General features: G+C 57.0%; 1 protein-coding gene across 1 annotated transcript in view; it reads left to right on the top strand.

Moving 5' to 3' along the window:
- Nucleotides 1-16,521, top strand: part of LOC111149174 (protein phosphatase 2 regulatory subunit Bgamma) — a 125,634-nt gene extending 109,113 nt beyond the window's left edge. Inside the window, exons 7-9 of the mRNA XM_022506114.1 lie at nucleotides 3,318-3,487; nucleotides 8,670-8,761; nucleotides 16,230-16,521. Of these exons, the coding sequence (XP_022361822.1) occupies nucleotides 3,318-3,487; nucleotides 8,670-8,761; nucleotides 16,230-16,521 (554 nt within the window). The remainder of the gene's footprint in view (nucleotides 1-3,317; nucleotides 3,488-8,669; nucleotides 8,762-16,229) is intronic.
- Nucleotides 16,522-22,713: the final 6,192 nt, after the last annotated feature.

Below are 22,713 nucleotides of genomic sequence, written 5' to 3'. Positions count from 1 at the left end.
CAACATATCCCTGCGGATGCCACACAGGAGGGCACCCCAGGCTGTGAGGGCAGCAAGGGTGACCCTTTTGTTTCTTTGGAGAACATCTGGACAAGATACACATAGAATAGGGCATTAGAGTTGGGGTTCGGAAGGATGTATAGGAGTTGGTAGGGAGGACAAGAACTAAAACTGGGAACGGAGATTTCGGGGAAAGAAAACAATGAGAAAATGTTATAAAAATAGCCACACAATTTTACTGAGCAGATACTGCTCAGTAAAACTGAGCAGGTTTGGTTTTTTTTTTTTTTTAAGATTTTATTCATTTATTTGACAGCGACCACAAGTAGGCAGAGAGGCAGACAGAGAGAGAGGAGGAGCAGGCTCCTTGCTAAGCAGAGAGCCCGACGTGGGGCTTGATCCCAGGACCCTGGGATCATGACCCGAGCTGAAGGCAGAGGCTTTAACCCATTGAGCCACCCAGGCGCCCCCAAACTGAGCAGTTTTATGATGAATAACTCCCAGTTATTTCTTCCAGAGGTCCCATCATGCTTTGTTCTCCAGGCCAGGGAAACTGGGCCCAGGGACTTGCCTATGGGCATGTAGAACTCTGCTCTGTTGCGCTGCCTGGTTTGGGAGGGCAGGGCACTGAAAGGCATTCATTTAAGGTGACCCTGATGGTGAGTTGTTCAGTGTGCAACCCTATGGGCCTTGCTTGCCTCTCTCTTTTTGAGGCGCTGGGGCCCTGGCAGAAAGGAGGTTGGAGGGTGACTGGAGAAGCGGGTTGGTAAGGGCCGCATTAGGAAGGAGCTTATCAGCTCTGTGTAGGAGTCTGAGTCTTGGTCCTGTGGGCAGTGGGAGCCATGGAGGGCTTTAACCAAGAGCAACATCATCAGCTGCGTGTGAGGCTGGAGAGGAGGGTCATCACGCCGCTTCTGACTTCACCTTCGCATTCCTTGGGTGCAGAGCTGGGCTCCCCAGGACACCTTCGCCTCCTTTTGGGGAGTGGGGGGGCTTCTCCCCCCTCCCCACCATGTGCCAGAGGCGACGCCATGGGGCACCAAGACAGGAGGATGTGTTTGTCAGGGAATCAGCCGGGGCCACAGGAGTCTTAATTATGCAAAATCATTAAAAAGAAGTAAGACATTTCTGGGGATTCAGAGTCCTCCAACCTGAACATAATTAGGGCAGTGGGGGAGAGGTGGGATTGAGCCCATCACAGTGACAGGGGCTCTGGGGAGCATTTCTGTAAACCCTTGGTAGCAGTAATTACTGTGAATGTCCTGAGTGATTCCGTCAGTTAGAGGGGGGACTCCCTTACCTGTGATTAATGCCCTGGGGGGACATGCGGCTTACCCGTGGTGGCGAGGCGAGGGTCGGGGAGGTGGACAGGGATCGACACAGAAGATGACCTTCGGCAGCCTTTTGCCAAAAAAAAAAATAGTGGTTTCAAACATTTCACAGGAATGTGTGAAAAATAAAAAGAACTCCTATGTATAATCTTCCCACGCCTGTCAGTGTCCCTTCCCAGTCATTGCGTGCCGCTCTGGTCCTCTTGGGCTTAAAGAGTCATCAGAAATGCCCACGTGCAGCCAGAGCTGAGGTGACAGAGGGCCATTTGGTGTTTCTGTCTTCCACTATCGATTAGAGCATCCTCTCAGGCTTTGACCTTTGTGGTGTCTTGCTCCTTGAAGCTGGCAGGGGACACGGTCCATGGCTCTGTGACATCCAGTGCAGACACTCCTCTGCGATTTTGGTACCCCCCCCAGCCCCCTGCCGACCTACCCTGCATGGCCTGCCAGCTGCTCTGCCCGGTGCACGGGTGAAGTGAGATGGACCACCCCTGGGGGTTTGGGTGGAGGCTGGCCAGAGGAAACCTCCAGGGTAGGCCTGGGGTGCAAAGTTGGGGTGAAAAAGGCAGACCACGTTTTATATCTTTATAACTCATCTTTTCTTCTGACCCCTCGTGGCAGGAACCGCATCTGCCTGGGACAGGAGGGAGATCGGGGTCCTGGATGGCGGGATATGGGGCTGGGATGACGCTAGGAAGTAGGATGGGGGACTTTGGGATCGGGGGGGGCTGGCAGGCAGGGCATGCTTGTGAGCCTCTCGGGACATGTGATTGGCTCTCGGCTTCCCTATTTCAGATCTGGGGGCTTGGGGGCCAGCAGAAGGAGCAGCCACTCAGCCAGTTTCCATGGGGACAGCTGGAAAGGTTGTCAGATGTTTAATTCCTTCCAGACGGGCTGGAAGATAGCTGTCAGCTCACCACTACATCCTCTTCCCAGCTCCCCGGGCCCAGCCCAGCTCCTAAAGAGCTAATGCTTGGTTAGCTTGGTTAGCTAAGGTGATGATGCTTGGTCAAGTTTGGTCCCCACCCTGCCCCAGGGCCACTGTGGGATCCGATTAGCCAGTGAGGACATTGGTGGGCAAACTGGTGAGACAGCCAGCAACAGACTGGGTCCCGAAGAGCTAGTCCTGCTGTGTGGAAACCTCTGTGTGTCAGGAATGCTCGGTTCTCAGGGACAGCAACGCGGGGGGCGCTGCCTGGGGAGCCACTCACTGGGCATTCTGTCCCCCAGTCCAGTAGGGGCAGCAAGCTGTCACCTTCAGGAGCCATGTAAGCAGCTTCCTGTGTGGAGCATGTGGTCTGAGACCATAAGAGGTGGGGGGCAGAGGGCACCTGGGACGCCAGCTCCTTCTGGGCAGCAAGATGTGATTTTGCCACAATCCCCGCGGCAGCTGAACCAAACGTGCCTGCCACCAGGGCTCAGCTGCGACCACCCAGTGCCGCATGGGCAGAGGTCCCGGGCCACAAGCAGTGCCCAGCTTTGTCTAGGACACTGCCCCTTGTGTGAGAAAATGTTAGGACACCTCTTGGTCCTGGCGCTCAGCATCACCAGTAGGTGGCAGCAGAGTACACCACAGTCAGTGCCGCTCTGGGTTCAAATCCCCACTCCAAAGCTTTCTTCTAGCTCAGCGCCTGGGGCGTGGCTTTTAGCCCTTGATGCCTCAGTGTTCCTGGCTATGAAATGGGAGTGATGGTGGGACCGAGGAGACGTTTTTATTAGGCAGTTAGATGAGGTAATGTACAGTAGGTCTCTTCACAGAATCTGGCTGAGACCAGATGTTCAATAACCGTTGTTCCAGAAGCTGCTCCTTCCCTTCTGGGAAGGTTGCTCAGGCCCCCAGCCTGACAGGTGGTCAGTTACAGGTTTGATGAATGAATGAAGGAAGGACCACTCAGCGAGATCCCAGGATGAAAACAGAGTCATCGGTTATTCTGGCCCATGGGGCCGAGCAACCTGGTGATGGCCATCTGTTCTCTGTCTCCACAGTATTCGAAGAGCCCGAGGACCCCAGTAACCGCTCCTTCTTCTCCGAGATCATCTCCTCTGTGTCGGACGTGAAGTTCAGCCACAGTGGCCGGTACATGCTCACCCGGGATTATCTCACGGTCAAAGTCTGGGACCTGAACATGGAGGCGAGGCCCATAGAGACCTACCAGGTAGGAGCTGCAGCCCAGACAGACGGGAGCCCCTCCCAGCCTCCATCCCCTGTGCCCGGAATCCCCCCTGGAGGGGACATCCTTGGCTGCAGAGGTGGCGTTCATATCCCCATATTGGAGGCGAAGACAGTAAGGCTTAGGAAACCAGGCAGTCCGTCCCCAGCCCCCAGCTCGGCCAAGAGCACAAGTGTGTGCTCAGTCCTGCCTCGTGGGGTCAGTGGGTGCTGTCCACTTGCTGGCCTCTGTGATCCGGAGCCCGGGGGAACAAGGGTGAGCTTCAGCCTTGGCCCAGTTCGAGGGTTCAGGTGACTAAAGGTGCAGATGTGGTCCTTCCTTGGAGCCGGGGTCTATAGCCCAGGTTAAGGCGGGAGAAGCCCTGCCCTCCCCCTACCCCCCTGGAGAGCAGCCCTCCAGAGCGTGGGGCTGGGATAGGGGGCATATTCTGTTTCTAGATCCTTAGCCACAAGCCGTGGAAATCAGGCACTTCAGCTGAAGCAGGGGACCCCCCCCCCAGAAAGGCGTTATCCATCAGCTTTGTGTTATGAGCTACCCAGATCTCTTAGGGGTAGAAAACAAAATTCATGGGATGTTAGAGCAAGACTCCACCAGAAGCCCAGGCAAACCCTCACTGTGTCACCAAGTACTAGGTGTCCACAGGGGTCACGCACTTCTGTTTGTTACCTCTGTTCCTTATTGTCCCCGCAAAGGGAGTGCCATCAGCTCTACTGGGCAGGAAGGGGACGTGGGTGCCAAGAGGCCAGGACTATTGGGACCTGCCTTACAGCTGGACGGTGATGGATGCAGAGCCCTCCAGCCCCTTTCCTGTCCTCCCTCCCTGCTGGGGCCTGGGGTAAGGGGTGTCCTGGGAGGCTGAGGGGGGGCTCACAGGGAAGGGAACAGAGCTTCGGGGAGAGACCGGGAGCTCAGTCTGGAGGTCATACGCCTACAGGTGTATATGATCCCTTCAGACCCTTCCCTGAGCTTCTACCCCCTCCTGGGAAGGGCTCATGGAAGGTCTGTCACGGCTCCTGGTGGCAGCCCCATTGCGAGCCATGTGTTTACCAGAGGTCCTGCCCAGTCCTCCAGTTGTCTCCTAGGCCTCTCTTCACACTGTCCACCCCAGGGAGGGATCAGCATCTCCTCTGACCCTCAGGAGATGGCAGAGTCTGGAGATTGGGGCAGACATGACCCAGTCCCAGCTCAGGTGCAGGAGTGATCAGCCCCTCCTAGATCCAGGCTGGGAAATGACTGTCTCGAGATCCACGGAGGTCCTCAGCCTTCCGAAGCCCGGAGTCAATAAAGGCCCACAGACCCTGAAACTAGGTGCTATGTTTAATACAGGCGTCTTGCAGGGAGAGCACCCGTAACTTCCAGAGAACCTCAGAACATGTGAGGGCCCACTAAAGTGGGAGGAGACTATCCTGGAGACAAGGCTGAGAGCTGGGTGCTTTGCTTCCAGCCAGCTGGCCTACTGATTCTAAAATGACAATAGTTACATAAAACCAACACAGTGACTAACATTTTTGGCTGTTACACTCTAGAGTCGTGCTCAGCTCAGTTGTGGTTGGCTGACTCTCAGTGTTGAACACATAGGGACTTCTCTCCCTTCAGAAGAAGTCTTGAAGGGGGCATCCAGGAACAGCGAGTGGCTCCAGGACCTCCTTGGGATCCCAACAGCTCCTTCTGTGATCTGGCTCACCCTCATTTGTATATCCGTTCCCTGCCTTCATGTGCAATGCCTCATGGTGGCAAAATGGCTGCCACATCTCAGGAACTATGCCTTCATTCCAGGAAGGAAATAGGAAGGATGTGAAAGTCTGTACTGGTTGGGTCTGTTGGATATTTTCTTGGGAGCACAGACGCTTTCCCAGAACACTCCTCAGAAGACTTCTTGTAAGGTCGTTGGCTGGAATGGGTCTGTGACCAGGCTGGGGAATGGATGGTTTCACGGCGTCTATATTTGAGGAAGGTAGGGGAGAGGGGATAGGGATGGGTGTTGCATGAGCCAGCCCTCAGCATGCGCTGCCTTGAGCTGAGTCCTTGGCACACTTTTCCTCTCCTAAAGCCTCATGGCTGTCCAGGAAAGTGGGGCCAGTGTTCTGTTGATCCCATTTTATTTGGAGAAAGTGGAATTAAATGGTATATCTGCAGGAGGAGAGCTGGCAAACCCCACACCTGATAGGGCTTTCCCCAGAGCCCATGCTCTTCCTTGCTGCGCCACCAGAGGGCTGGGCGTGCTGACCTTGCAGGACGGGGAGAGGGAGAACAGTGCATGTCAGTGCTCGGACCAGTGCATCAGTGAGGCTGCTGGGACTTCCCAGGGAGCAGAGTGCACAGAGCAGAGCAGACTTGGAGGGGTTGAACACGGGCCCCTGAGAGTCTGTCTGTGGCCTGCAGGAAGCTAGGCACCATTTATCCCCATTCGTCTGAGCTATCACACATAATCAGCAGGTGTGTTCTGTGCCGGGCTAGACCCTGGGCTCAGGGAGAAGTAGGAGCCGCAGCTTCACCCTCCAGGGTCTTGGACAACAGGCACACAGTGAGCCTTGGTGTGGTGTGGCCACAGGCCAGGGACTCACTAGGAGGGGGAGGCTCCCTGAGGCCAGCCCCTGTGTGAAAGAAATAGCAGGACCCTCCTGCATCAGTTTCCCCTTTTTCTCAGGGACTCACAAGCAGGCCAGTGTCCCATCAGGGGCAGCCTGGCATGATTCCTTCTGCTGGGCTCTATGCCGTCTTTCCCCTGGCCATGCAGGGTCCCCATCCCCCATGTTCACCTGGGGTTGGGGGGCTGCCTAACCCAATGGCTCCAGCCCACATTTGGGTCATTCCCTGGTGTCACAGAGCCCTGCCCTCTGCTTCCCTCCTTCCAGGTCTTGAAGATGCACAAGTCCTTCCACCCCACCCTGGCCTCCACTCTTGGGTCCCGCAGCACAGCCCTCTGGGCCCTCCTCTTTCTGCCTCTCAGCCTCCTCCTCAGCCCAGTGCAAGGCTCAGCCTTCTCCTTTGAGCCTCTGGGTAGGGATGCAAGGCCATCCTCTCCCCCACTACACCCTCTTCCAGACCCAGAGCCTTGCAGCATCTGGAGGGCCACAAGTTGAGTCTCTAACCCACTCATTCATTCTGAAAAGTGTATCAAGCTCCTGTGATGTACCAGGCCCTGTGCACCCCACTGGCAAACTGTGAGGAACAAGACAGATCCTGCCTCGAGGGGCATCCATTCCTACAGGAAAGATGGCCAGAAACCAGGCAGATAGACACAATAATCACAGTCTGCAAAAAGTGTGACAAATAAAGCAAACCAGAGTTTGAGGCAAAAAAAGTAGGGGTGCTAGAGTCTGAGGGAGGTGAGGGCATCAGCCATCTGTGGGAAAGGTGCTCCCAGAGGAGGGGACAGTAAGTGCAAAGGCCCTGAGGCAGGCTCATGGTTGGTGTGGCCCAGGAATGGTGGGGAGCCAGTTGGAGCAGCAGTTTGAGCAGGGGAAGAGAAGAAGAGTCTGAGGTCAGAGAAGTCACTAGGGGCAGAGCTCAGGGGGTTGTGAGCCCTGGAGGATCCAGCTTGGTTTCTTAGGGGTCTCCCTGGCTGCCCATGGAGAGATACTGGGGCTGGCGGGCACAGGAGAACACAGGGAGAGCGGTCAGGAGGTGTTTGCCGTGATCTGGGAGGTGGCCTTGGAGCAGGTAGCAGCACTGGACCTGGTGAGAAGAGGCTGGGCTCTGGATCTCTCTGGATTCTGGACCAGTGGCATGAGGGGTGGGACCAACAAGAGGTGTGAGGAGGGATGCTGTTGGTGGTGGCCTTTGTACGGGGAAGGATGGGGAACACTGGGGGGACCGGGGGCTCAGTGGTGGGCAGCCTCGGTGGGCCTCTTGCCATCCCCTTGGCAGCTGGATGGTCTGCTGTGTGCTTTTTCATCAGAGGATGGAGAGGAGCACACAGGAGTCCAGGCAGGGGTGGGGAAGGAAGGGCTGTGGAGCCCCCTTCCTGGGCGGGCTGGGAAGTCACTGTGTGAGACTAGGGTGAACCTTCGGAGGGGGAGGGGGTCCGCACGAACACAGAAAGTTGGGACAGGAGCCGCAGATAGCCCTAACACTCCAGAGGGGACAAGACGGCTCAGACTGGGGACCCAGGGAGGCGGACGGTGGGGCACACTTCCTTTTAAAGATGAGTAAGAACTTCCTAGACAGAAAAGGGTGAACACCTCCTTTTAGCTTCCTCTCCCCTCCCTTCCCTTCCCCTCCTCCCCTCTTCTCCCCCCCACCCCCGCACTTGACCCCTGGCTTGTGGCCTGAGTCACTGCCCAACAGGAGTTGAGCACGTATTTCTGTCTATCCCTCCAGAGTTGATCAGGGTGCTTTGCCCCCATTTGTCTGCTTGGAGGGTCTCACCGCTCCCTCTGTAGGTGGGAAGCCTTAGGCTCACAGAGGTTCAGTGACTGGGTCACACAGGCATTCGGGATTTGGGTCACCGCTGTACACTCCCTCGCCCCACTCAGGGGGCAGGACCCCATCCCCAGCAGGGAGCAAGCCCCCACGAGGCCCTCTAGGTGTAGAACTTGTGGGATCAGGCTGCTGGGAGGTGGACACGGGCCACAGGGACATCACCATCTCTCCCGTGGTGGCAGGTGACTCTGGTAGAGGGTCCTGGTCTTCCAGTTATAGGCTGTGTGACTTTGGGCCAGTTACTCACCCTCTCTGAGAGGCAGTGCCTCATCCCCAAAACAGGACAGGTGATGCCTGCTGAGCTTGTGTTCAAGAGGCCCTTGGGCATCCTCCTCCCCTTTCTTCCATGATTTGTACTCATGGTGACTGTCCTCAGAGGACAGGACCCCTATACTAGGCAGTCTCCTCGGGTTGATCCCACAACAGCCCATGAGCTTTGTGCTTTTATCACTCAAGGGAGGAAGAAACTGAAGCTCAGAGAGGTGTAGTCACTTGCCCAGGATCACACAGCAGGGGCAGGGGTGGAGCCGGGATTTGGTCCCTACAGTATGGTTCCCTTTGTCACGGTGACTGTCCCCTCTCTGGCCATAGCTCAGGGATCGGCCGTGACAGGTTGTGGGGCCTTCTAGGTGAGTGGGGCTGAGTCGGGAGGGCCATCCGGACCCTCAGGGAGACCCTTCTGGCTGCAGGGCCAGGATCCCCCCCACCCCGCCCCAGCTCACCCTGCACCTTCTCTCACTAGGTCCATGATTACCTTCGGAGCAAGCTCTGTTCCTTGTATGAAAACGACTGCATCTTTGACAAGTTTGAATGTGCCTGGAACGGGAGTGACAGGTACCCCGGGCCTGGGACAGAGGCCCCGCGGCTGGGGAGGGCCTTGGCTGCTGACCCAGCGTGGTGCGAATGTGCCGTTCATGAGCCTTGGTGAACGAAGGTGTTGAGGGGCTCCTGGGCTCAGCCCCTCCATGCTGGGGCAGGATAGGGTGCCACAGGTCCCTGACTATACCCACCTCCAGTCAGCCCCGGGTCCCTAGCCTCATGGCCACTTTCCCGGGGGCGCTGGGGTGAGGGATGTTCCTTTCTGGGGTGGAGAGCACATCTCACAGCCCCACACATGCGGGAAATGGCCTAAGATGAGCTCCTGACTCCACATTGTTGGCCTGGCCCAAGGCAGGTGCAGACAGGAAGTCCTATGCTGAGGCCATAGGGTGGGGGTGGGGAGGAGGGCCCAGAAACCACAGGGATAAGCCGAGAGGAAGCCACCTGCATGCAGGCTGGCCCCACGTGGGCTGGGCCACCGTGTCTGGGCATAGGGATCCCCTGGAGTTGTGCTGACATCCCGGGGCTCACCCGGCCCAGGGGGTCTCTGCGGGTCACACGGGGGTCTGTCAATAACACTTAGAAAACCTGGGTAGAGGCCCTGGCTTGAGAGCAGGCTGACCCAGAGGGTCAGAGGGAACACCCTGCACGCACCCTTTCCAGGCCTGTACTCAGGCCAAGCCTGGACACCTCCAGTGAGGACAGGACCTGAGCTACAGACCCTGACATATTGGGGGCTCCCCAGTGAGCACCGGCAGTGCAAGTCTTGGGGTGCAGGGTCCATTAGAATCTCAGGAGAGGGACATACTGCTGGCCAGAGGGGATTCCAACACTGCTGTGTGTGTGTTTTCTGGGGGTTCTCCACTGGCTCTGACCGCTGCATGCCCTTCCTCCACGTGACCACCAGGGGGCACTCAAGCACAGGCGATGCCTGGCTCCCAAGCAGCCGGAGCGGCCAAGCTTGTCCTGGTTGGTGTCGAGCCTGGAGCTAGGCTCTCTTTCCTCTCATGCCACTTCCTACCATGCACTTTACCCCTGGGGGTCCTGTCACTCCCCTCAGTGGTTCCTCCACAACCAGCTCTGCTCCCGTACCCTGAAATCCTGGCGTCACTGCACCTAGCTCACTCCGGCTGTCACCTCAGATTACTGACTCAACTGAAGGTTGCCTCCTCCAGGAAGCCCTCAGGGCCCTCTCCATCTTGCCCCGCCTCCCCCCGCCTCCTGAGTTTTCCATCTGTGTCTTGGCATTTATCATGTTTTCTCCTTGACTCCATTTGCCTTCCCTGTTGGATAGGGTGCCCCTGGGGGTGTGACTGGGGCCCAGCCCATCCTGAGCTGCTCCCTCGGGGCCTCAGGGGTGTCTAGTCAGTGGCTATTAATGTTCCGGAAGGCATAGGTGTGGGCCACCTCTTTCCACATCATCCTGAACACCTCCTCCAGGAATCTCTCCTTAATCTGTTCTGCCTAGGACAAAGGGATTTGGGTCAACCAGGCGTCTTCCAGTTGCAGAAGTCAGACAAGCCTAAACTCGTTCTGGGCAGGGGCAGGCAAGGCCACCCCAGGGCTTAGGTGTACCCTGGGGCCATTGCTTTCTCTGTTGTCATCTCTGTGCCTCCCTGCTTCTCACACACTAGCCCCGTCCGGTCCTGCAGCTCCCCTCACTGCTCGGAAGATGCTCCCGCGTAGTTCCCTGGCACTGACCTCACCGCCCACAGCCCGCCCCGTGCCTACCAGAAGTTCTCCTGGGGGGTCCTATTGGCTTGGTTCGGGTTACATGCTCACTTTTCGAGCCAGTCCCTGTGGACACGATTATTGCATATCCCGCTTGGCCAGCAGGGGCGCCTAGGGTCCAGAGCTCCACAGTCCCACAGCTGTCCCCAGAGCAAAGAGCCCTGGGGACAAGAGTGGTGACTGACGTCCCCACGTGCAGATGAAGAAAATGAGGGGCCCAGAGGTGAAGCAACCTGCATAGACACAGTCCAGGGCAGGGGCTCTCTGTTAAGAGAACCTTCTGGAATGTAAGGAGTGGGCCATCCTGTCCTGGTGTGGTTTGCGGCATGCTGGGACCTGGTGCTCTGAGATGAGAGAGACCTTCCTCCCTGCACGTGGGGAGGGGGCTCCCTCTTCCACCCAGCTGTGTGGGTTGCCAGGGACTTTAGTGATGTCACTCCACCTTTCCCTCTGTGGATCACAAGCTGGGAGGGAGGGGGCTTCAGCAGGGCCCTTCCCTGGGAACCATTCCTCATGCCCTCTTTCCTTCCGCTTCCCTGCTTGGAGTGTTCTGTCCCAGACCTAGCCACTGGGGCTTCAGGCCAGGAGGATGATTAGAATCAAGAAATACCTTTTGGAGTTTCCTGGGCCCCACACTGTCCTGTTTTACCAAGAATCCCATGCTCACCAGGAGTTGGGGTTCCTCATTACCCCCATGTTATTGTTGGAAAAACCTGCATGGAGATTGTGGGGGGAGCATGTTAGGGACCGAGGTAGAATTTGAACCCTAGTGGGCTGGCCCAAGTCCCCACCCACAATACCGGGCTGGGGGTGTGCCTTCACCGCTTAGGCCCAAGTAAAGTGCGTGGAGAGAGAAAGGCTTCTGATCCCGTGTTTTTACAGTGAGGCCAGTCACCAGCCCCTGACCACCTAGTGCCTGGGGCTGCCCCGCTACATTCCTGACCCCAGTCTGATCTCCACGGCAGCTGCTCTGGGCCCAGGGAGGGGAGGCCTTGGCCCCACGGGGATCTCAGACTCGCCTTCCGGCGTGGGTGTTGGAAACCACAGCTGGGCCCTGGCCCCAAGCTCCTGAGTGGGCCCGCACGCAGGCCTGCTGTCAGTTTTATGAGCTCCCTGGGTGGGTCTGTCGCCAACAGCTGACCCCTCTCCTCTGCAGGCTCTGGGAGTGACCACCAAATAGGGCAGCCGGGTGCAGGGCGGAGGTCTCAGGGTGAGGCCGGATGAGGGAGGGGTGCCACAGCTGCTCGCCCTGGGGGAAGAGGAAAGTCCTCCTCTTGCTGGCATCTCAGCAGTGTCCCCTGAGCCCCAGGGCTGGGCACAGCAGGTGATTAGGAGGGAGAGAAAGAGGAATGACCTTCTAATAAAGCGTGGGGCCAAGGGCATCTGGGCTCATCGGCGCTTCCTACCTGTGCATTTGCTGCCTACCTGGCAGGTGCAGTCCTTCCCTGGGACCCAGCCTGTGACAGCAGCTGATACCAGAGGACACCTGCTGTGGGAGTGAAGGGGGCATCTGGCAGGGCCACAGGCGGGTCCCCACCCCCCGCCCTTGTCTGCTGAGCCAGACAGGCCTGATGGGTTGCTGTCCTGGGTCGGGAGGTCAGAGCGCATCCCAGCTGGTGACCCCGAGGTCTGAGTTTCCCCCTCTGCAGGGTGCGGTGCAGAGTCTGTCCCTAACGTGCTTCCTGTCTGGGCAGGTATGAGCCCGGGATCTGCAGATTCCAGTCTTGGGACCGCCAAGAGCACAGGGCACCAGGGACACAGCAGAGATGGGACCCGTTGCCTACGTGGCAGGACCCTGTGTCCTGTGCCTTTTGCAAGGCACAGACCAGAGCAAAGCTCAGAGGAAAGCCCTGGGCAGGAGGGGAGTGGGTGCGGGCCCATCGGGAGAGGGGCCTGGGGATAGCCTCCTGGAGGAGGTGCCCTCAAGTCTCAAGAAACCAGTAGGAATTTGCCCACAGAGGGTGGGCACTGAGGAGAGGGAACAGCATGGCACTGAGGGAGAGGGAACAGCATGGCAGAAACCTCAGGGAAGGAAGGGCAACTGATGTGGCCATAGCTCGGTGTTGAGGACAGAGGTTAAGTCTCAGGGTGAACAAGTGCTCTTGGGCGTCCCTGGGGTGGGTACAGGGGATGATGGGCTTGGGGGCTGGGCTGGGGGCCAGAATCAGGGGGACAAGTGAGCAGGCTATTACAGCCGTCCCTCTGGGCCAGCAACAAGGGTGATGTGGATGGTGAAGGTAGAGGGGAAGGGCTAGAGTCAGACGACAGTCAGTGCATTTAAGAATGGACAGGAGCTGGGTCGCGTACACCCTTGGGGGTGGCCATGGGGGCCGGGGGGTTCCCACCTGGGTGGAACATTCAAGAAAACATACCCCCTTTTTCTGGAAAGCAAGAGATATGTGCAGAATCTCCCCAGTGGGCTCGTCATCTCCCAGGCTGCACGAGGAGCTGATAATGAGCAGGCCACCGTGTCCCTGAATGTTCCCTCATTGTTGCAACAGTTAGCCAGCCACCCCCTGGCAGCCCCCCTGCCTGGCAGCCTTGCGACTCTGGCACTGGGCCGTGGAGTGGCCCCTCTTGCCCCCTGCCAAGCCTCGGTGGCCACGCTGACATCACCTGTCCCCGGCCCCCTGCTCTGTCCTCCAGCATGGGCCTTCGAAAGTCCCAAACACGGGCGCTCCACGGGCTGGGCTGCCGGGAGCCCCCTGGACCGACTGGCGTCCCTAGGTCTCCAGTGGGCTCCCTGGGGTGTGACTTTCCCTGAGAGAGCAGCTCTGGGTCCCTGACTTTGTTGCCCACACTCTCCTTCCCATGGCCGGGTCTCAGCTGTGAGCCACCGTCTGAGGGAGGGCACCCGGGTGATGCCCTGGCCTGGCCCAGGGTCCTGTCAGGTGCAGTGGCCAGATGCCCGGATCCCCAGGGGCTGCCTGCTGGTGCACCCGCCAGCCCTGGGGGCAGCCCTGTGACCTGTGGGCTTGGGTTCCAATGACGGAGTCACCAGCCCGCTCCACATTCTTACACCGGGGGGGATCCATGCTGCATGAGAGAAGGCTCATGGGTCATAACCTGGGGGGACATCTGAGCCAACCCGGCCTTCCTGGGATGAGCTGATGTGCGAGGAGAGAAGGGGGGCTTACTTTGGGAAGGTGGGAGCAGGAGGGCCTCTCCCCACACAGCGTAGCCCTGTACCTCCCCACAAGCCACGTCTTTGTCTCTACAAGCAATGGCTTTGCCCCCCTCCCTCCAGACGGAGGTTTCAGAGGCAGAGTTACAGAACAGAAGAGAGTAGACCCATCCTGCCTTCACCTCCAGAGATGTGACAGATCTCCCCAAAAGACGGAATGGCCTGGCCGCGCCCCTTCCCCAGGCACAGCTGCAGAGAAGCCATTCTGTCCCCTTCCCCCACCACCCAGGGTCAGGTGCAGGGGGTGGGGGGCGCCAGGCAGCCTTCTGCTCTCCTAGGACTCCCCCCAGGTGTCTTTGTGAAGGCCTGGGACCCTTCTGCTGCGTTCCCTCATATCTGCATATGCCCCTAGAGCACCTGTGGGTGGGGGTGGGGGGGACTTCTGAACTTGGAGGTGTGGCAGTGAACAAGAGAAGCTTCTGGTCCTTCCTTCCCTGCTGCTTACAGAGCATTTGCTACCTTCTCCCCAAGCCTCAGGCCCTGGGGGCTCCACTTGGTCCGGTTCTGTTTGGCTGCGGCTGAGGGTCGGCATTCGCTCCTCCAGTGAGGCCAGGCCAGGCCCTGGGACTCAGACCAGACATGTCCACCCCGGGCAGCCGCAGGCGCTTGCCCACAGTGGTTAACGCCACAAGGTGTCCCCCCGCCTGCCCCTCAGTCTCTGTCTCTGTCAGCTTTTCTCCCCTCACCCCTCAGGCCTGGTAACAAAATCTCCAAATGTTCCAGCCCCAGGGCTCAGCACTTTCCCCCGTGGTTCCCTTAGAATCTTCCAGAACATTTGTGCTTAACCTCTTTATGGAGCTCTTCTCCAATCACCCACTCAGCCTGTGCCCTCTGCCCTCTGCTGGGATCCAGGGGATCCCTGCCTGGGTCTACCTGGACACCCAGGAATGTTGCAGAAGAATTGCTTTTGGGAGGAAGTTTTCCATCTGCACTGCCTCCCAAGCACCCGCACCCTCCCGGTCTCGCAACACAAGGTCTGACAAAGCAGTTTGGGCGGCAGGGCGAGGAGACACCTGATGCTGGCATGGCAGATTGTGGACTCTGGTGCAAAGCCTCGCCTCATGGGTGCGGGCCATCAGGACCGCACGCCTGGGGTGGGCGGGGAGGCTCCGAAGCTGCTTGTGGGTGGGAACCCAGGGCCTCTGCTTTCCTCCCGGGAACTGATGGCCCAGATTCACCAGGACCCCAAAACACGAGATCCTTCCTGGGAAGGACTGGAACTCCAAGGGGCCACCCTCTCAGTGAGAAAGGAGCTAGACGATTGTCTGTCCAGCCCCTAATCCCTGCCGAGACGATCACTCCCCTCAGGCGGGTCTAGGAGCCAGGTGGCTGTGAGGTTGTCCCCACTGTGCACTCCCCTCACCGCCATCTAGAAGGGGCTGACCCTGAGATACTACCCATAGGCGAGGGGACAGTGTGACTCCTGATCACAGCGTTCTGTTCCCGGCTCCAGTAGAGATGCTGCGGGGAGGGAGGCCCGGGTCTACTCTCCCCGCATCTGTTAGCCACCCCACATTCGCCCACGGAAGGGAACATGTTACAAGAAGCAAATCACCTTCAGCCTGTGACTCAGCATCATCCGCTCTCCCCCGCCCCTGCCCAGATCTCCATGAGCATCTGACCTCCCACAGCCCAGGGGCCTGATACGAGATCGTCTCCTGGTCTGTCCAGGGGAACATCTGTCTCCAGCATCTCCCTGCCCTGCGTTGTTCCCCTGACTTGGTGATCCTGAAGACATGGTGTATGTGCAAAACCCTTGCTAACTAGGTGTCCACGGAGCTCTGTCTCGGAGCAGTGACACCTCCAAGAAACATGTTCAGCTTCCAAAGGGAGAAAGGAATTCCAACTGTATGCACCCGCTGAAGAACATTCTAGGGCACCTCATTTCCTAGAGTCCCCTCCCTCCCTCCTCAGTTGCTTTGCCCCCCACTCCCTGCCTGGCTACTCCAGGACCTCTCCGGGGGCCAAACCCCAAAACCCCTTCTCTAGGCCCAGGCCCCATAGCTGGCATTCTGGCGGTCCCAGCTCCCACCGTGCAGACTGACCGCCAACCCCCAGGACCCCCCTCTCCTTGGGGGAGGTGGGGGAAGAGAAACGGAGGGGATCACCAATGTCAGATTCTCTAGCGGGACATGGGGGTGTGTGAACACCTACACAGCCCAGGGTGCAAAGGGCATTTAGTCCCTCAGCTACTCAGAACAGGAGGGTGCTGGGACACCATGGTGAAGGGTGTGGCAGGTGGGGACCGGGCAGTTGGGCGGGGCTTCTGTGTTGATTTGCCCTCTGCTTTCCCTCTGCTGGCGCCTCGTCCCTCTGGGAGGCCAGGCCTCTCTCCTGGAGAAAAGGGAGAGTACAGGAGAACTTTCTCCGTGGTGTCTGGGCAGAGTGTCAAGGGGTCTTAACTCTGGTCCGCGGAGCCTGCGAGGAATAAAGGTGGGAGGTGGGGACTGGGACCCATCTCTCCCTCCTGGGGGTGGGGTCCTGCAGCCCCTGGGTCTGTCCCTGGAGACGTGGCACGTGTCCCCCCTCCATATCCTCCCCGCCTGATGCCCGTCCTCCTCCTGCCAGTGTCATCATGACCGGGGCCTACAACAACTTCTTCCGCATGTTTGACCGGAACACCAAGCGGGACGTGACCCTGGAGGCATCGAGGGAGAGCAGCAAGCCCCGGGCTGTGCTCAAGCCACGGCGCGTGTGCGTGGGCGGCAAGCGCAGGCGGGATGACATCAGTGTGGACAGCCTGGACTTCACCAAGAAGATCCTGCACACGGCCTGGCACCCTGCCGAGAACATCATCGCCATCGCGGCCACCAACAACCTGTACATCTTCCAGGACAAGGTGAACTCCGAGATGCACTAGGTGGGTGTAGAGCCCTGTCCGGGACATGACCACCGAGCGGCCCAGCCAGGCTGCCTCTGGAGTCAGGAGGGTTTACAGCCACCGACCTTGAAATGGGCGTGATGGTTGCCTTGGGGTCCTGGCCCTTCATTCCCGTCCTTAACCGTGTGCTGCCTGCTCTACGATTAGGACTTGGACTTCTCCAGGCTCACACTTCACTTCTTCCAGCAGCAACTCTGAGGGGAAGCAGGCGCCCTGGGAACACCCCTCCCCCCCAGGGGGCCCCAGATCAGGGCTCTGGGGATAGAGGACGGACTCAAACAAGCCAGCCAGGGATTCTTTTGATTATCAGTGGAGCAATTTTCACTGTCTCAGAGCCGAGGGTCTTCCCTTGGCTTTTTGAATCATGAATTCATGCTGAGAATTGGCAGGTACAAGCTGCTCTTTTAGGTTGTTTTAAGTCTTTCAATACCCCAGGTCCGGCATTTCCGGAGAGGAGAGGGGGGCAGTGAAACCCCCCTGTGCGTGTGCCTGTCCTCCTCACCATGTCCCCAACCTTTGCTGAGCGTGGGCCAGGGGCCAGACATGGTGCTCGGCCCATTAGGTGCGTGCGTGGATTCAGTCCCCACTCCACAGGGCTCTGCTGTCCCGCATCAGGGTCACTGGGCACCTCGTGGGAGCTCACGAGGGCTCTCTCTGTGACCCTGGAAGGTGGGTGTCTGTTCACTTACTCCGTTCACTTACACCAGCCCCTCACTGAGTGCTGGGCTTTGCCAGGTGCCAGGGACAAACGGTGAAGAATTGTCCTTCCCGCTCTGCACACGAGGCAGCGGGCCCTGAGAGCATGAACTGTCGGTCCAAGGCACGCACCGACCAAGTGGTAGAGTCAGGAATCCTGGGCAGGTCTTCATGCGCACTGCCTGCTTTCTGACTCACCGTGTCGGCTACTCACGTTAAAGCAGCGTTCTTGTGTGGAAGGTTCTGGAAACACCCCTTCATCTTGGGGGGCTCGACAGAGCACATGGGTGATGACAAGGGTCCGGCGGGGCGACCCGAGCCGCAGCACGGAGAATGGAGAAGACCCCGGTGGTGCCAAGCTCTGTGTGGTGACTTCAGACCCCCCCGACACCTCGGGGGTGCCTTGCTGCACCCATCTCTCTACCCCAGCCCCTCGTTCGGGTGCACTGAGCTGCCTCCAGGAGGAACTTGCATGTTAGGACCATTTCAAGATACATTTTCGTTAATGACCTGGCCTCGGAGGACTCTTTCCTGAGGGCCACAGAGAATGCTGTGCTCCTGCTGCGCAGATGTGGATACTGGCTCTGCCCACCCTGCCCGATCGTCCTCCCCGCGTGCGATTACAGTGAACCACTGGCTGTGCGTGGCATTCAGAGAACAGAGTGTGGAGCCCGAAGCCAACATTTTTTTTTTTTTTTTTTTACAAGATGTAACCCAACCCAGGAAACAGACCCACCCGAGATTTTTCTCAGTGGACAGCGGTATACTGTCGTGTGTGTCAAAGCACAAAACGCATGTGCATTCACTTCCAGCCATATGATATTTACACAAGGAAATGGGTCCATTGTTTCGTTTTGGTTTTTTATTTTTGTTTTTCAAATTAACATGAATGAAGAATGTTTGTTTCTCTATCACTGTAAAATCCAGGTGACCTGGACAGTATTATATGTACATAATCTATTCTAATTAAAATTAACAATCACGGGATTGGATTCCTTTTTTTCTCCCTTTGTAAAGAGGTTCAAGAATGTGGTACCTTGTATAGAAATCTCGTTGAAGCCAAAATCCAGCTCTGAGGGCCTTACACAATTACACGGATATTTGGCACAATCCATTTCCCTTTGTGATTCAGACACTAAGAGAAGACTTTGCCTTTGCAGCTGGAGGTTACTGTCAGATCATAGAGTTCACACTATCTACAGAGTACGCCTCTTAACACTGCATTCAAAGGAAGGTCTTAATACAGTTCCTGGTTCTTTACTCCTCTTTTACACTTTGGATACCAAACCAAAAAGGAAAAGAAAGAAAGAAAATGATCTTAGAGGAAAAGCATGTCTTCAGATCCCTGAAAATCATGATGTCCAAAGCAAGTTGTGAATAATGACACATGTTGGGGGGGAGGGGCAAGACTAGTCACAGAGATGGGCCAGTAAGATAGTCACTCTGCTTCTTACTCTGTTTAAATTTTCTGCTCTTCTTGAATGTATGAGCGTTCACATAGTCATTGTGAAGTTGTTGGGTCGTTCTGTTTTTATTCTAATACTCCAAGGACTGAGCTCTTGGTGGCATTGGGTACGTGGTGGTAGGTAGACAGACCTAATCACTTTGGATTCTATAGCTCATGGGTGCATTCTGGTTTTCTTCGGTATCTCAGATTATCCAACTGTTGAATAAAATTATAAATATGTTAATACCAGCTTTTTCAAATAAAATAACAAATGTTCCATTGAACACGAGACTCAGAATGCCGTTTTTTGCAAATGAGGCCAAGCCCAGGGCGGTGGGTACTGGTTCATCTCCAGGCTCTGCGACCTCTAGCTCTTAAAGCAGTTTTTAACCTTTCTGAGCTCTGATTTCATCTCTGGAGAAATGGAGCTAACTGCATGAATCGGACAGTGTCGGGTCTGGTACATAAGTTCTCAGTGAGTGATCATTTGCTTTGCCCCTTTTTTGGTTTTGTTTTGCAGCAGGTGCACATAGCCCAGCGTGATTTCCAGTATTCTCACTCTGTTTTGATCTTTTTCACCCCCACATCAGCGTGAGGGTATGGTACAGATGAGGACATGCGGGTCTAGGGAGGTTAAGGAATTAGCTCGAGGTCATACAGCTAGCATGTGCTGGAGCGGGTTTCAAGCTTGGCCTACGGAAGTCCTAGGGCATCCCTTCCTCCCCAGCAGCACCACCCAACAAGTGCCTCGGGTCCCAGGGAACGGGACCATGGGAGGAGAGACATCATAGGGCATCTGATTGATTCTAGAATCCAGAGGGGCCCAGCCTGGCCTGCTACAGTGGCTGAGATGAGCCAAAGAATGTGTGGGGCTTTGTGCCCCACCCCCCACAGTTTCTCAGCACCCTTCCTGGGAGCCCCAGGCCTCCCCCATCCCCTTTGCAGATGGCACTTTATGCTTCTGATGCAGCAGGAGGAAGGCAGATGCTGTTTGGGTGGGTCCTGCCGGTGGGGCACTCATTGGCTAAGTTCTTCATGACCCTGGACAGAGTGTTGGGGGGGAGAAAGCTCCCTGGCTGTGCATCCCGGGACTGGGCTGCTGTCTCTGAACCACATGTGTATCTGGGGGGCAATGCCACTCCTCAGTCGTTGTTGGGACAACTGACACAATCATGAAACTGCAACACTGAGCCATGTGGGACTGTCCCCGGGCTGTACGTACATGTGTTACTGTGTCAGATCCATGTACTCGTCTGTGCTTCATGTCATCTCTTTTGCAGGGGAGACGGGAGTCCCGTTGTTATACCCACTTTATAGATGCAGAACTGGGGCTCAGAGAGCTGAAGGGATTTGACCTGGGGCCCAAATTCACAGGACCAAGGAGTGGTGGAGTCTGGATTCAAACTCAGACAGTGAATGTGCCAGGCACATGGCAGGGGCTCTGAGGATGGTCAGGGACACCATGGCCTCAGCTCCACCAAATCCAGCTGCAGGCAGTGCTGACTAAGCATCAGCTCTGGGCCGTGCACACGTGACCCTGAGATGAGAGGTTACCCCAGGTCATCAGGTGGGACCCATCTGTCCCATGAGTCCTTGTCAGCAAAGAACTCAGGGGGAGTGGAGACCAGGGATGGAGGGTCAGATGTGGCAGGAAGGTCCCGCCAGCCATTGCTGGCTCTGAAGATCGGGGAGGGGGCAGTCCACTGGCCCAGGAACATGGGCGTCCCACCGGCTGGGAAGGACGAGGGTGGATTCCTCCCTGGAGCCTCGGCAGGACACCACCCAGCTGACACCTGGCCCTTACAGTCTTGATTCCCCAGAGTAGTTACCTGAATCGCAGGAAATTTAGGACACCTGCCCAAGGCCACCACCCACAAGCTAAGGACCACGCTAGTGACCGCTGATGGCTACCAGCTCCGTGCCAGGCACTGCGTTCGTCTTTGCATTCATTATTTCATGCCACAGTAGACCCACGTGGTAGGTAACATTGCTGCTCCTGTTCTAGAGATGAGGAACTCGAGGCTCAGAGGGGTCCTTGCCCAGGACCACACAGCAAAGGCAGAGCTGGAACCCAGGTGTCAAAGACTTTTGTCCTGTGCAGTTGTAGGTTCTAGAGCTTGCGTCTGACCTCAATCCTGTCTTGACCTCAGTGCCCAGTTCTCCCGACATCGAAACCCCTATGCCAAAGGGTGGTCGACGGCGTGAGGTCTGCAAAACAAGAGAAAGCTCTAGGATTTCTGCTGGTACTAGATTCCTTAATTATATGCTGCCCCAGAGTTGCTGCATTGGGAACTTCTGCTACTTTTCACTGAAAGGGAGCCCTGTTGCCAAAATTCACATCGCCTGATTTTAACCTAAACATGAAGTCCTCCAGGTTGGAAAGTGCCTGGGGAATGCATGTCCAGGGGTCAGAGCAGCTGTAAGAGCTGGATGGGGGTGGGGGGGTCAGGGTGGGGAGCCCTGCTGCGATCAGGGGCCTGCTGGGCACTTCCTTGTTCATCTTCCCCAATCCCGAGAGGGACCCATGAGGAAGTGAGGCTCACCCAAGTCACATAACTGTTGGCTGGTGGGACGGTGATGCTCAGACCCTCCCTCAAGCAGGACAACAGGGATTCTCTGACCAGGAAGACAAATGATTTTGGTGGGAGCGTGGGCTTGATGAGAGAGGACTGGGGGCCAGCATCCGTGACCCCACAGCATCTTTTCAACCTAACTTAGCTCTGGGCTGACTTGGAACATTGCCATGGCCCCATGGGCAGAAACCCATGCTTGCCTTAAGCTTCCTTGAAGTAAACTGAGGCTGGAATAGTCAAACATCTAGAAAAATATGACTGATTGAAGTAAGGAAAAAGTGTGGGGCCACCCCCCTTGGCCAGCAATTCCAACAGCCTAGGAGACTTCATGACAAACTTCAAAGGCACCTGGGGACTTTTAAGGGACTTGGGGGTGAGATTCTGGAAGAGACAGGGCTGCTGGTCAGGGGTGAGCTGGGGGTGCAGCTCCAGGAGACCCGGGTTCAAGCTGGGGTTTCGTCGCAGCCTCGTCACTGACCAGCATATAGGTTGCATCTGTTATATACTGCAGCATAACAAACAGGCCCCCAGTGTAGTAGATTGAAACAGTGGCATTTATGGTCTCACGTGGTTTCTGAGAGTTGGGAATCAGGCATCGATGAGCTGGGTGTTTCTGACTCAGGGCATCATTCATCTCTGAGAACATACTGGGATGGAGGTTCTGTTTCCAGGGTCACTTACGTGGCTGGAGGCTTTGGTTCCATGCTGTGTGGGGGTCTCCCCAGGGCTGTTCCCAGCACGACCTACTCACCCAGGGTGACTGATCCAGGAGAGAGACAGCCTCACGTGGAAAGCCACAGTCTTTCTGTACTCACTAACATGCCACCTTGAATGGGTTACAAAGCCCGATCCTGGTGGCATGGGGCGAGAAGCTACGGCAGGTAGTGGGGGTCACTAGGGGCCATCTGGAAGCTGGCTGCCATAGGGGTCCCAGCAACCCACCACACTTCTCTGAGCCCAGGGTTCATTTATAAAGCGGTGACAGTAACAACCACATGAGGGGTTCCCGGGAGACTCAAGTGGGCTGATGTCCACAGAGCCACCATCACTGCATCTGGCTCATGGGAGGGGCTGTATCCCCACCCCTTGTCCTGCGTCCAAGTGGTCCAAGACTGGGGGGCAGGAGGTGAGCTGACCCCCCTCACCACTGGTCTCCTGGGCGTTCTCAGGGTTAGGTACCCCTTAGCCTTGCCCGGGAGCCCTCCCAAACCCCACGGCCCAGTTATCAGCATCTCGGGCCAGGATTCATTCAGCATAGGAACTTTCTAAAGCTCATCAGAGGTGGGGTGTCTAGGTGGCTCAGTCGGCTGAGCGGCCGACTCTGGCTTTTGGCTTGGTTGTCCTCTCGGGGTCATGGGATCGAGCCCCGTGTCCGGCTCTGTGCTGAGCATGGAGTCTGCTTGTCCCTCTCCCTCTGTCCCTCCCCCCACTTGCTCTCTCTTGCACTTGCTCATT

The sequence above is a fragment of the Enhydra lutris genome, unplaced genomic scaffold, assembly GCF_002288905.1.
Source record: "Enhydra lutris kenyoni isolate GAN:26980312 unplaced genomic scaffold, ASM228890v2 scaffoldscaffold21, whole genome shotgun sequence".
Lineage (NCBI taxonomy): Eukaryota > Metazoa > Chordata > Mammalia > Carnivora > Mustelidae > Enhydra > Enhydra lutris.
Note: the sequence above shows the minus strand (reverse complement) of the source record. Positions and strands in the feature narration are given on the sequence as shown.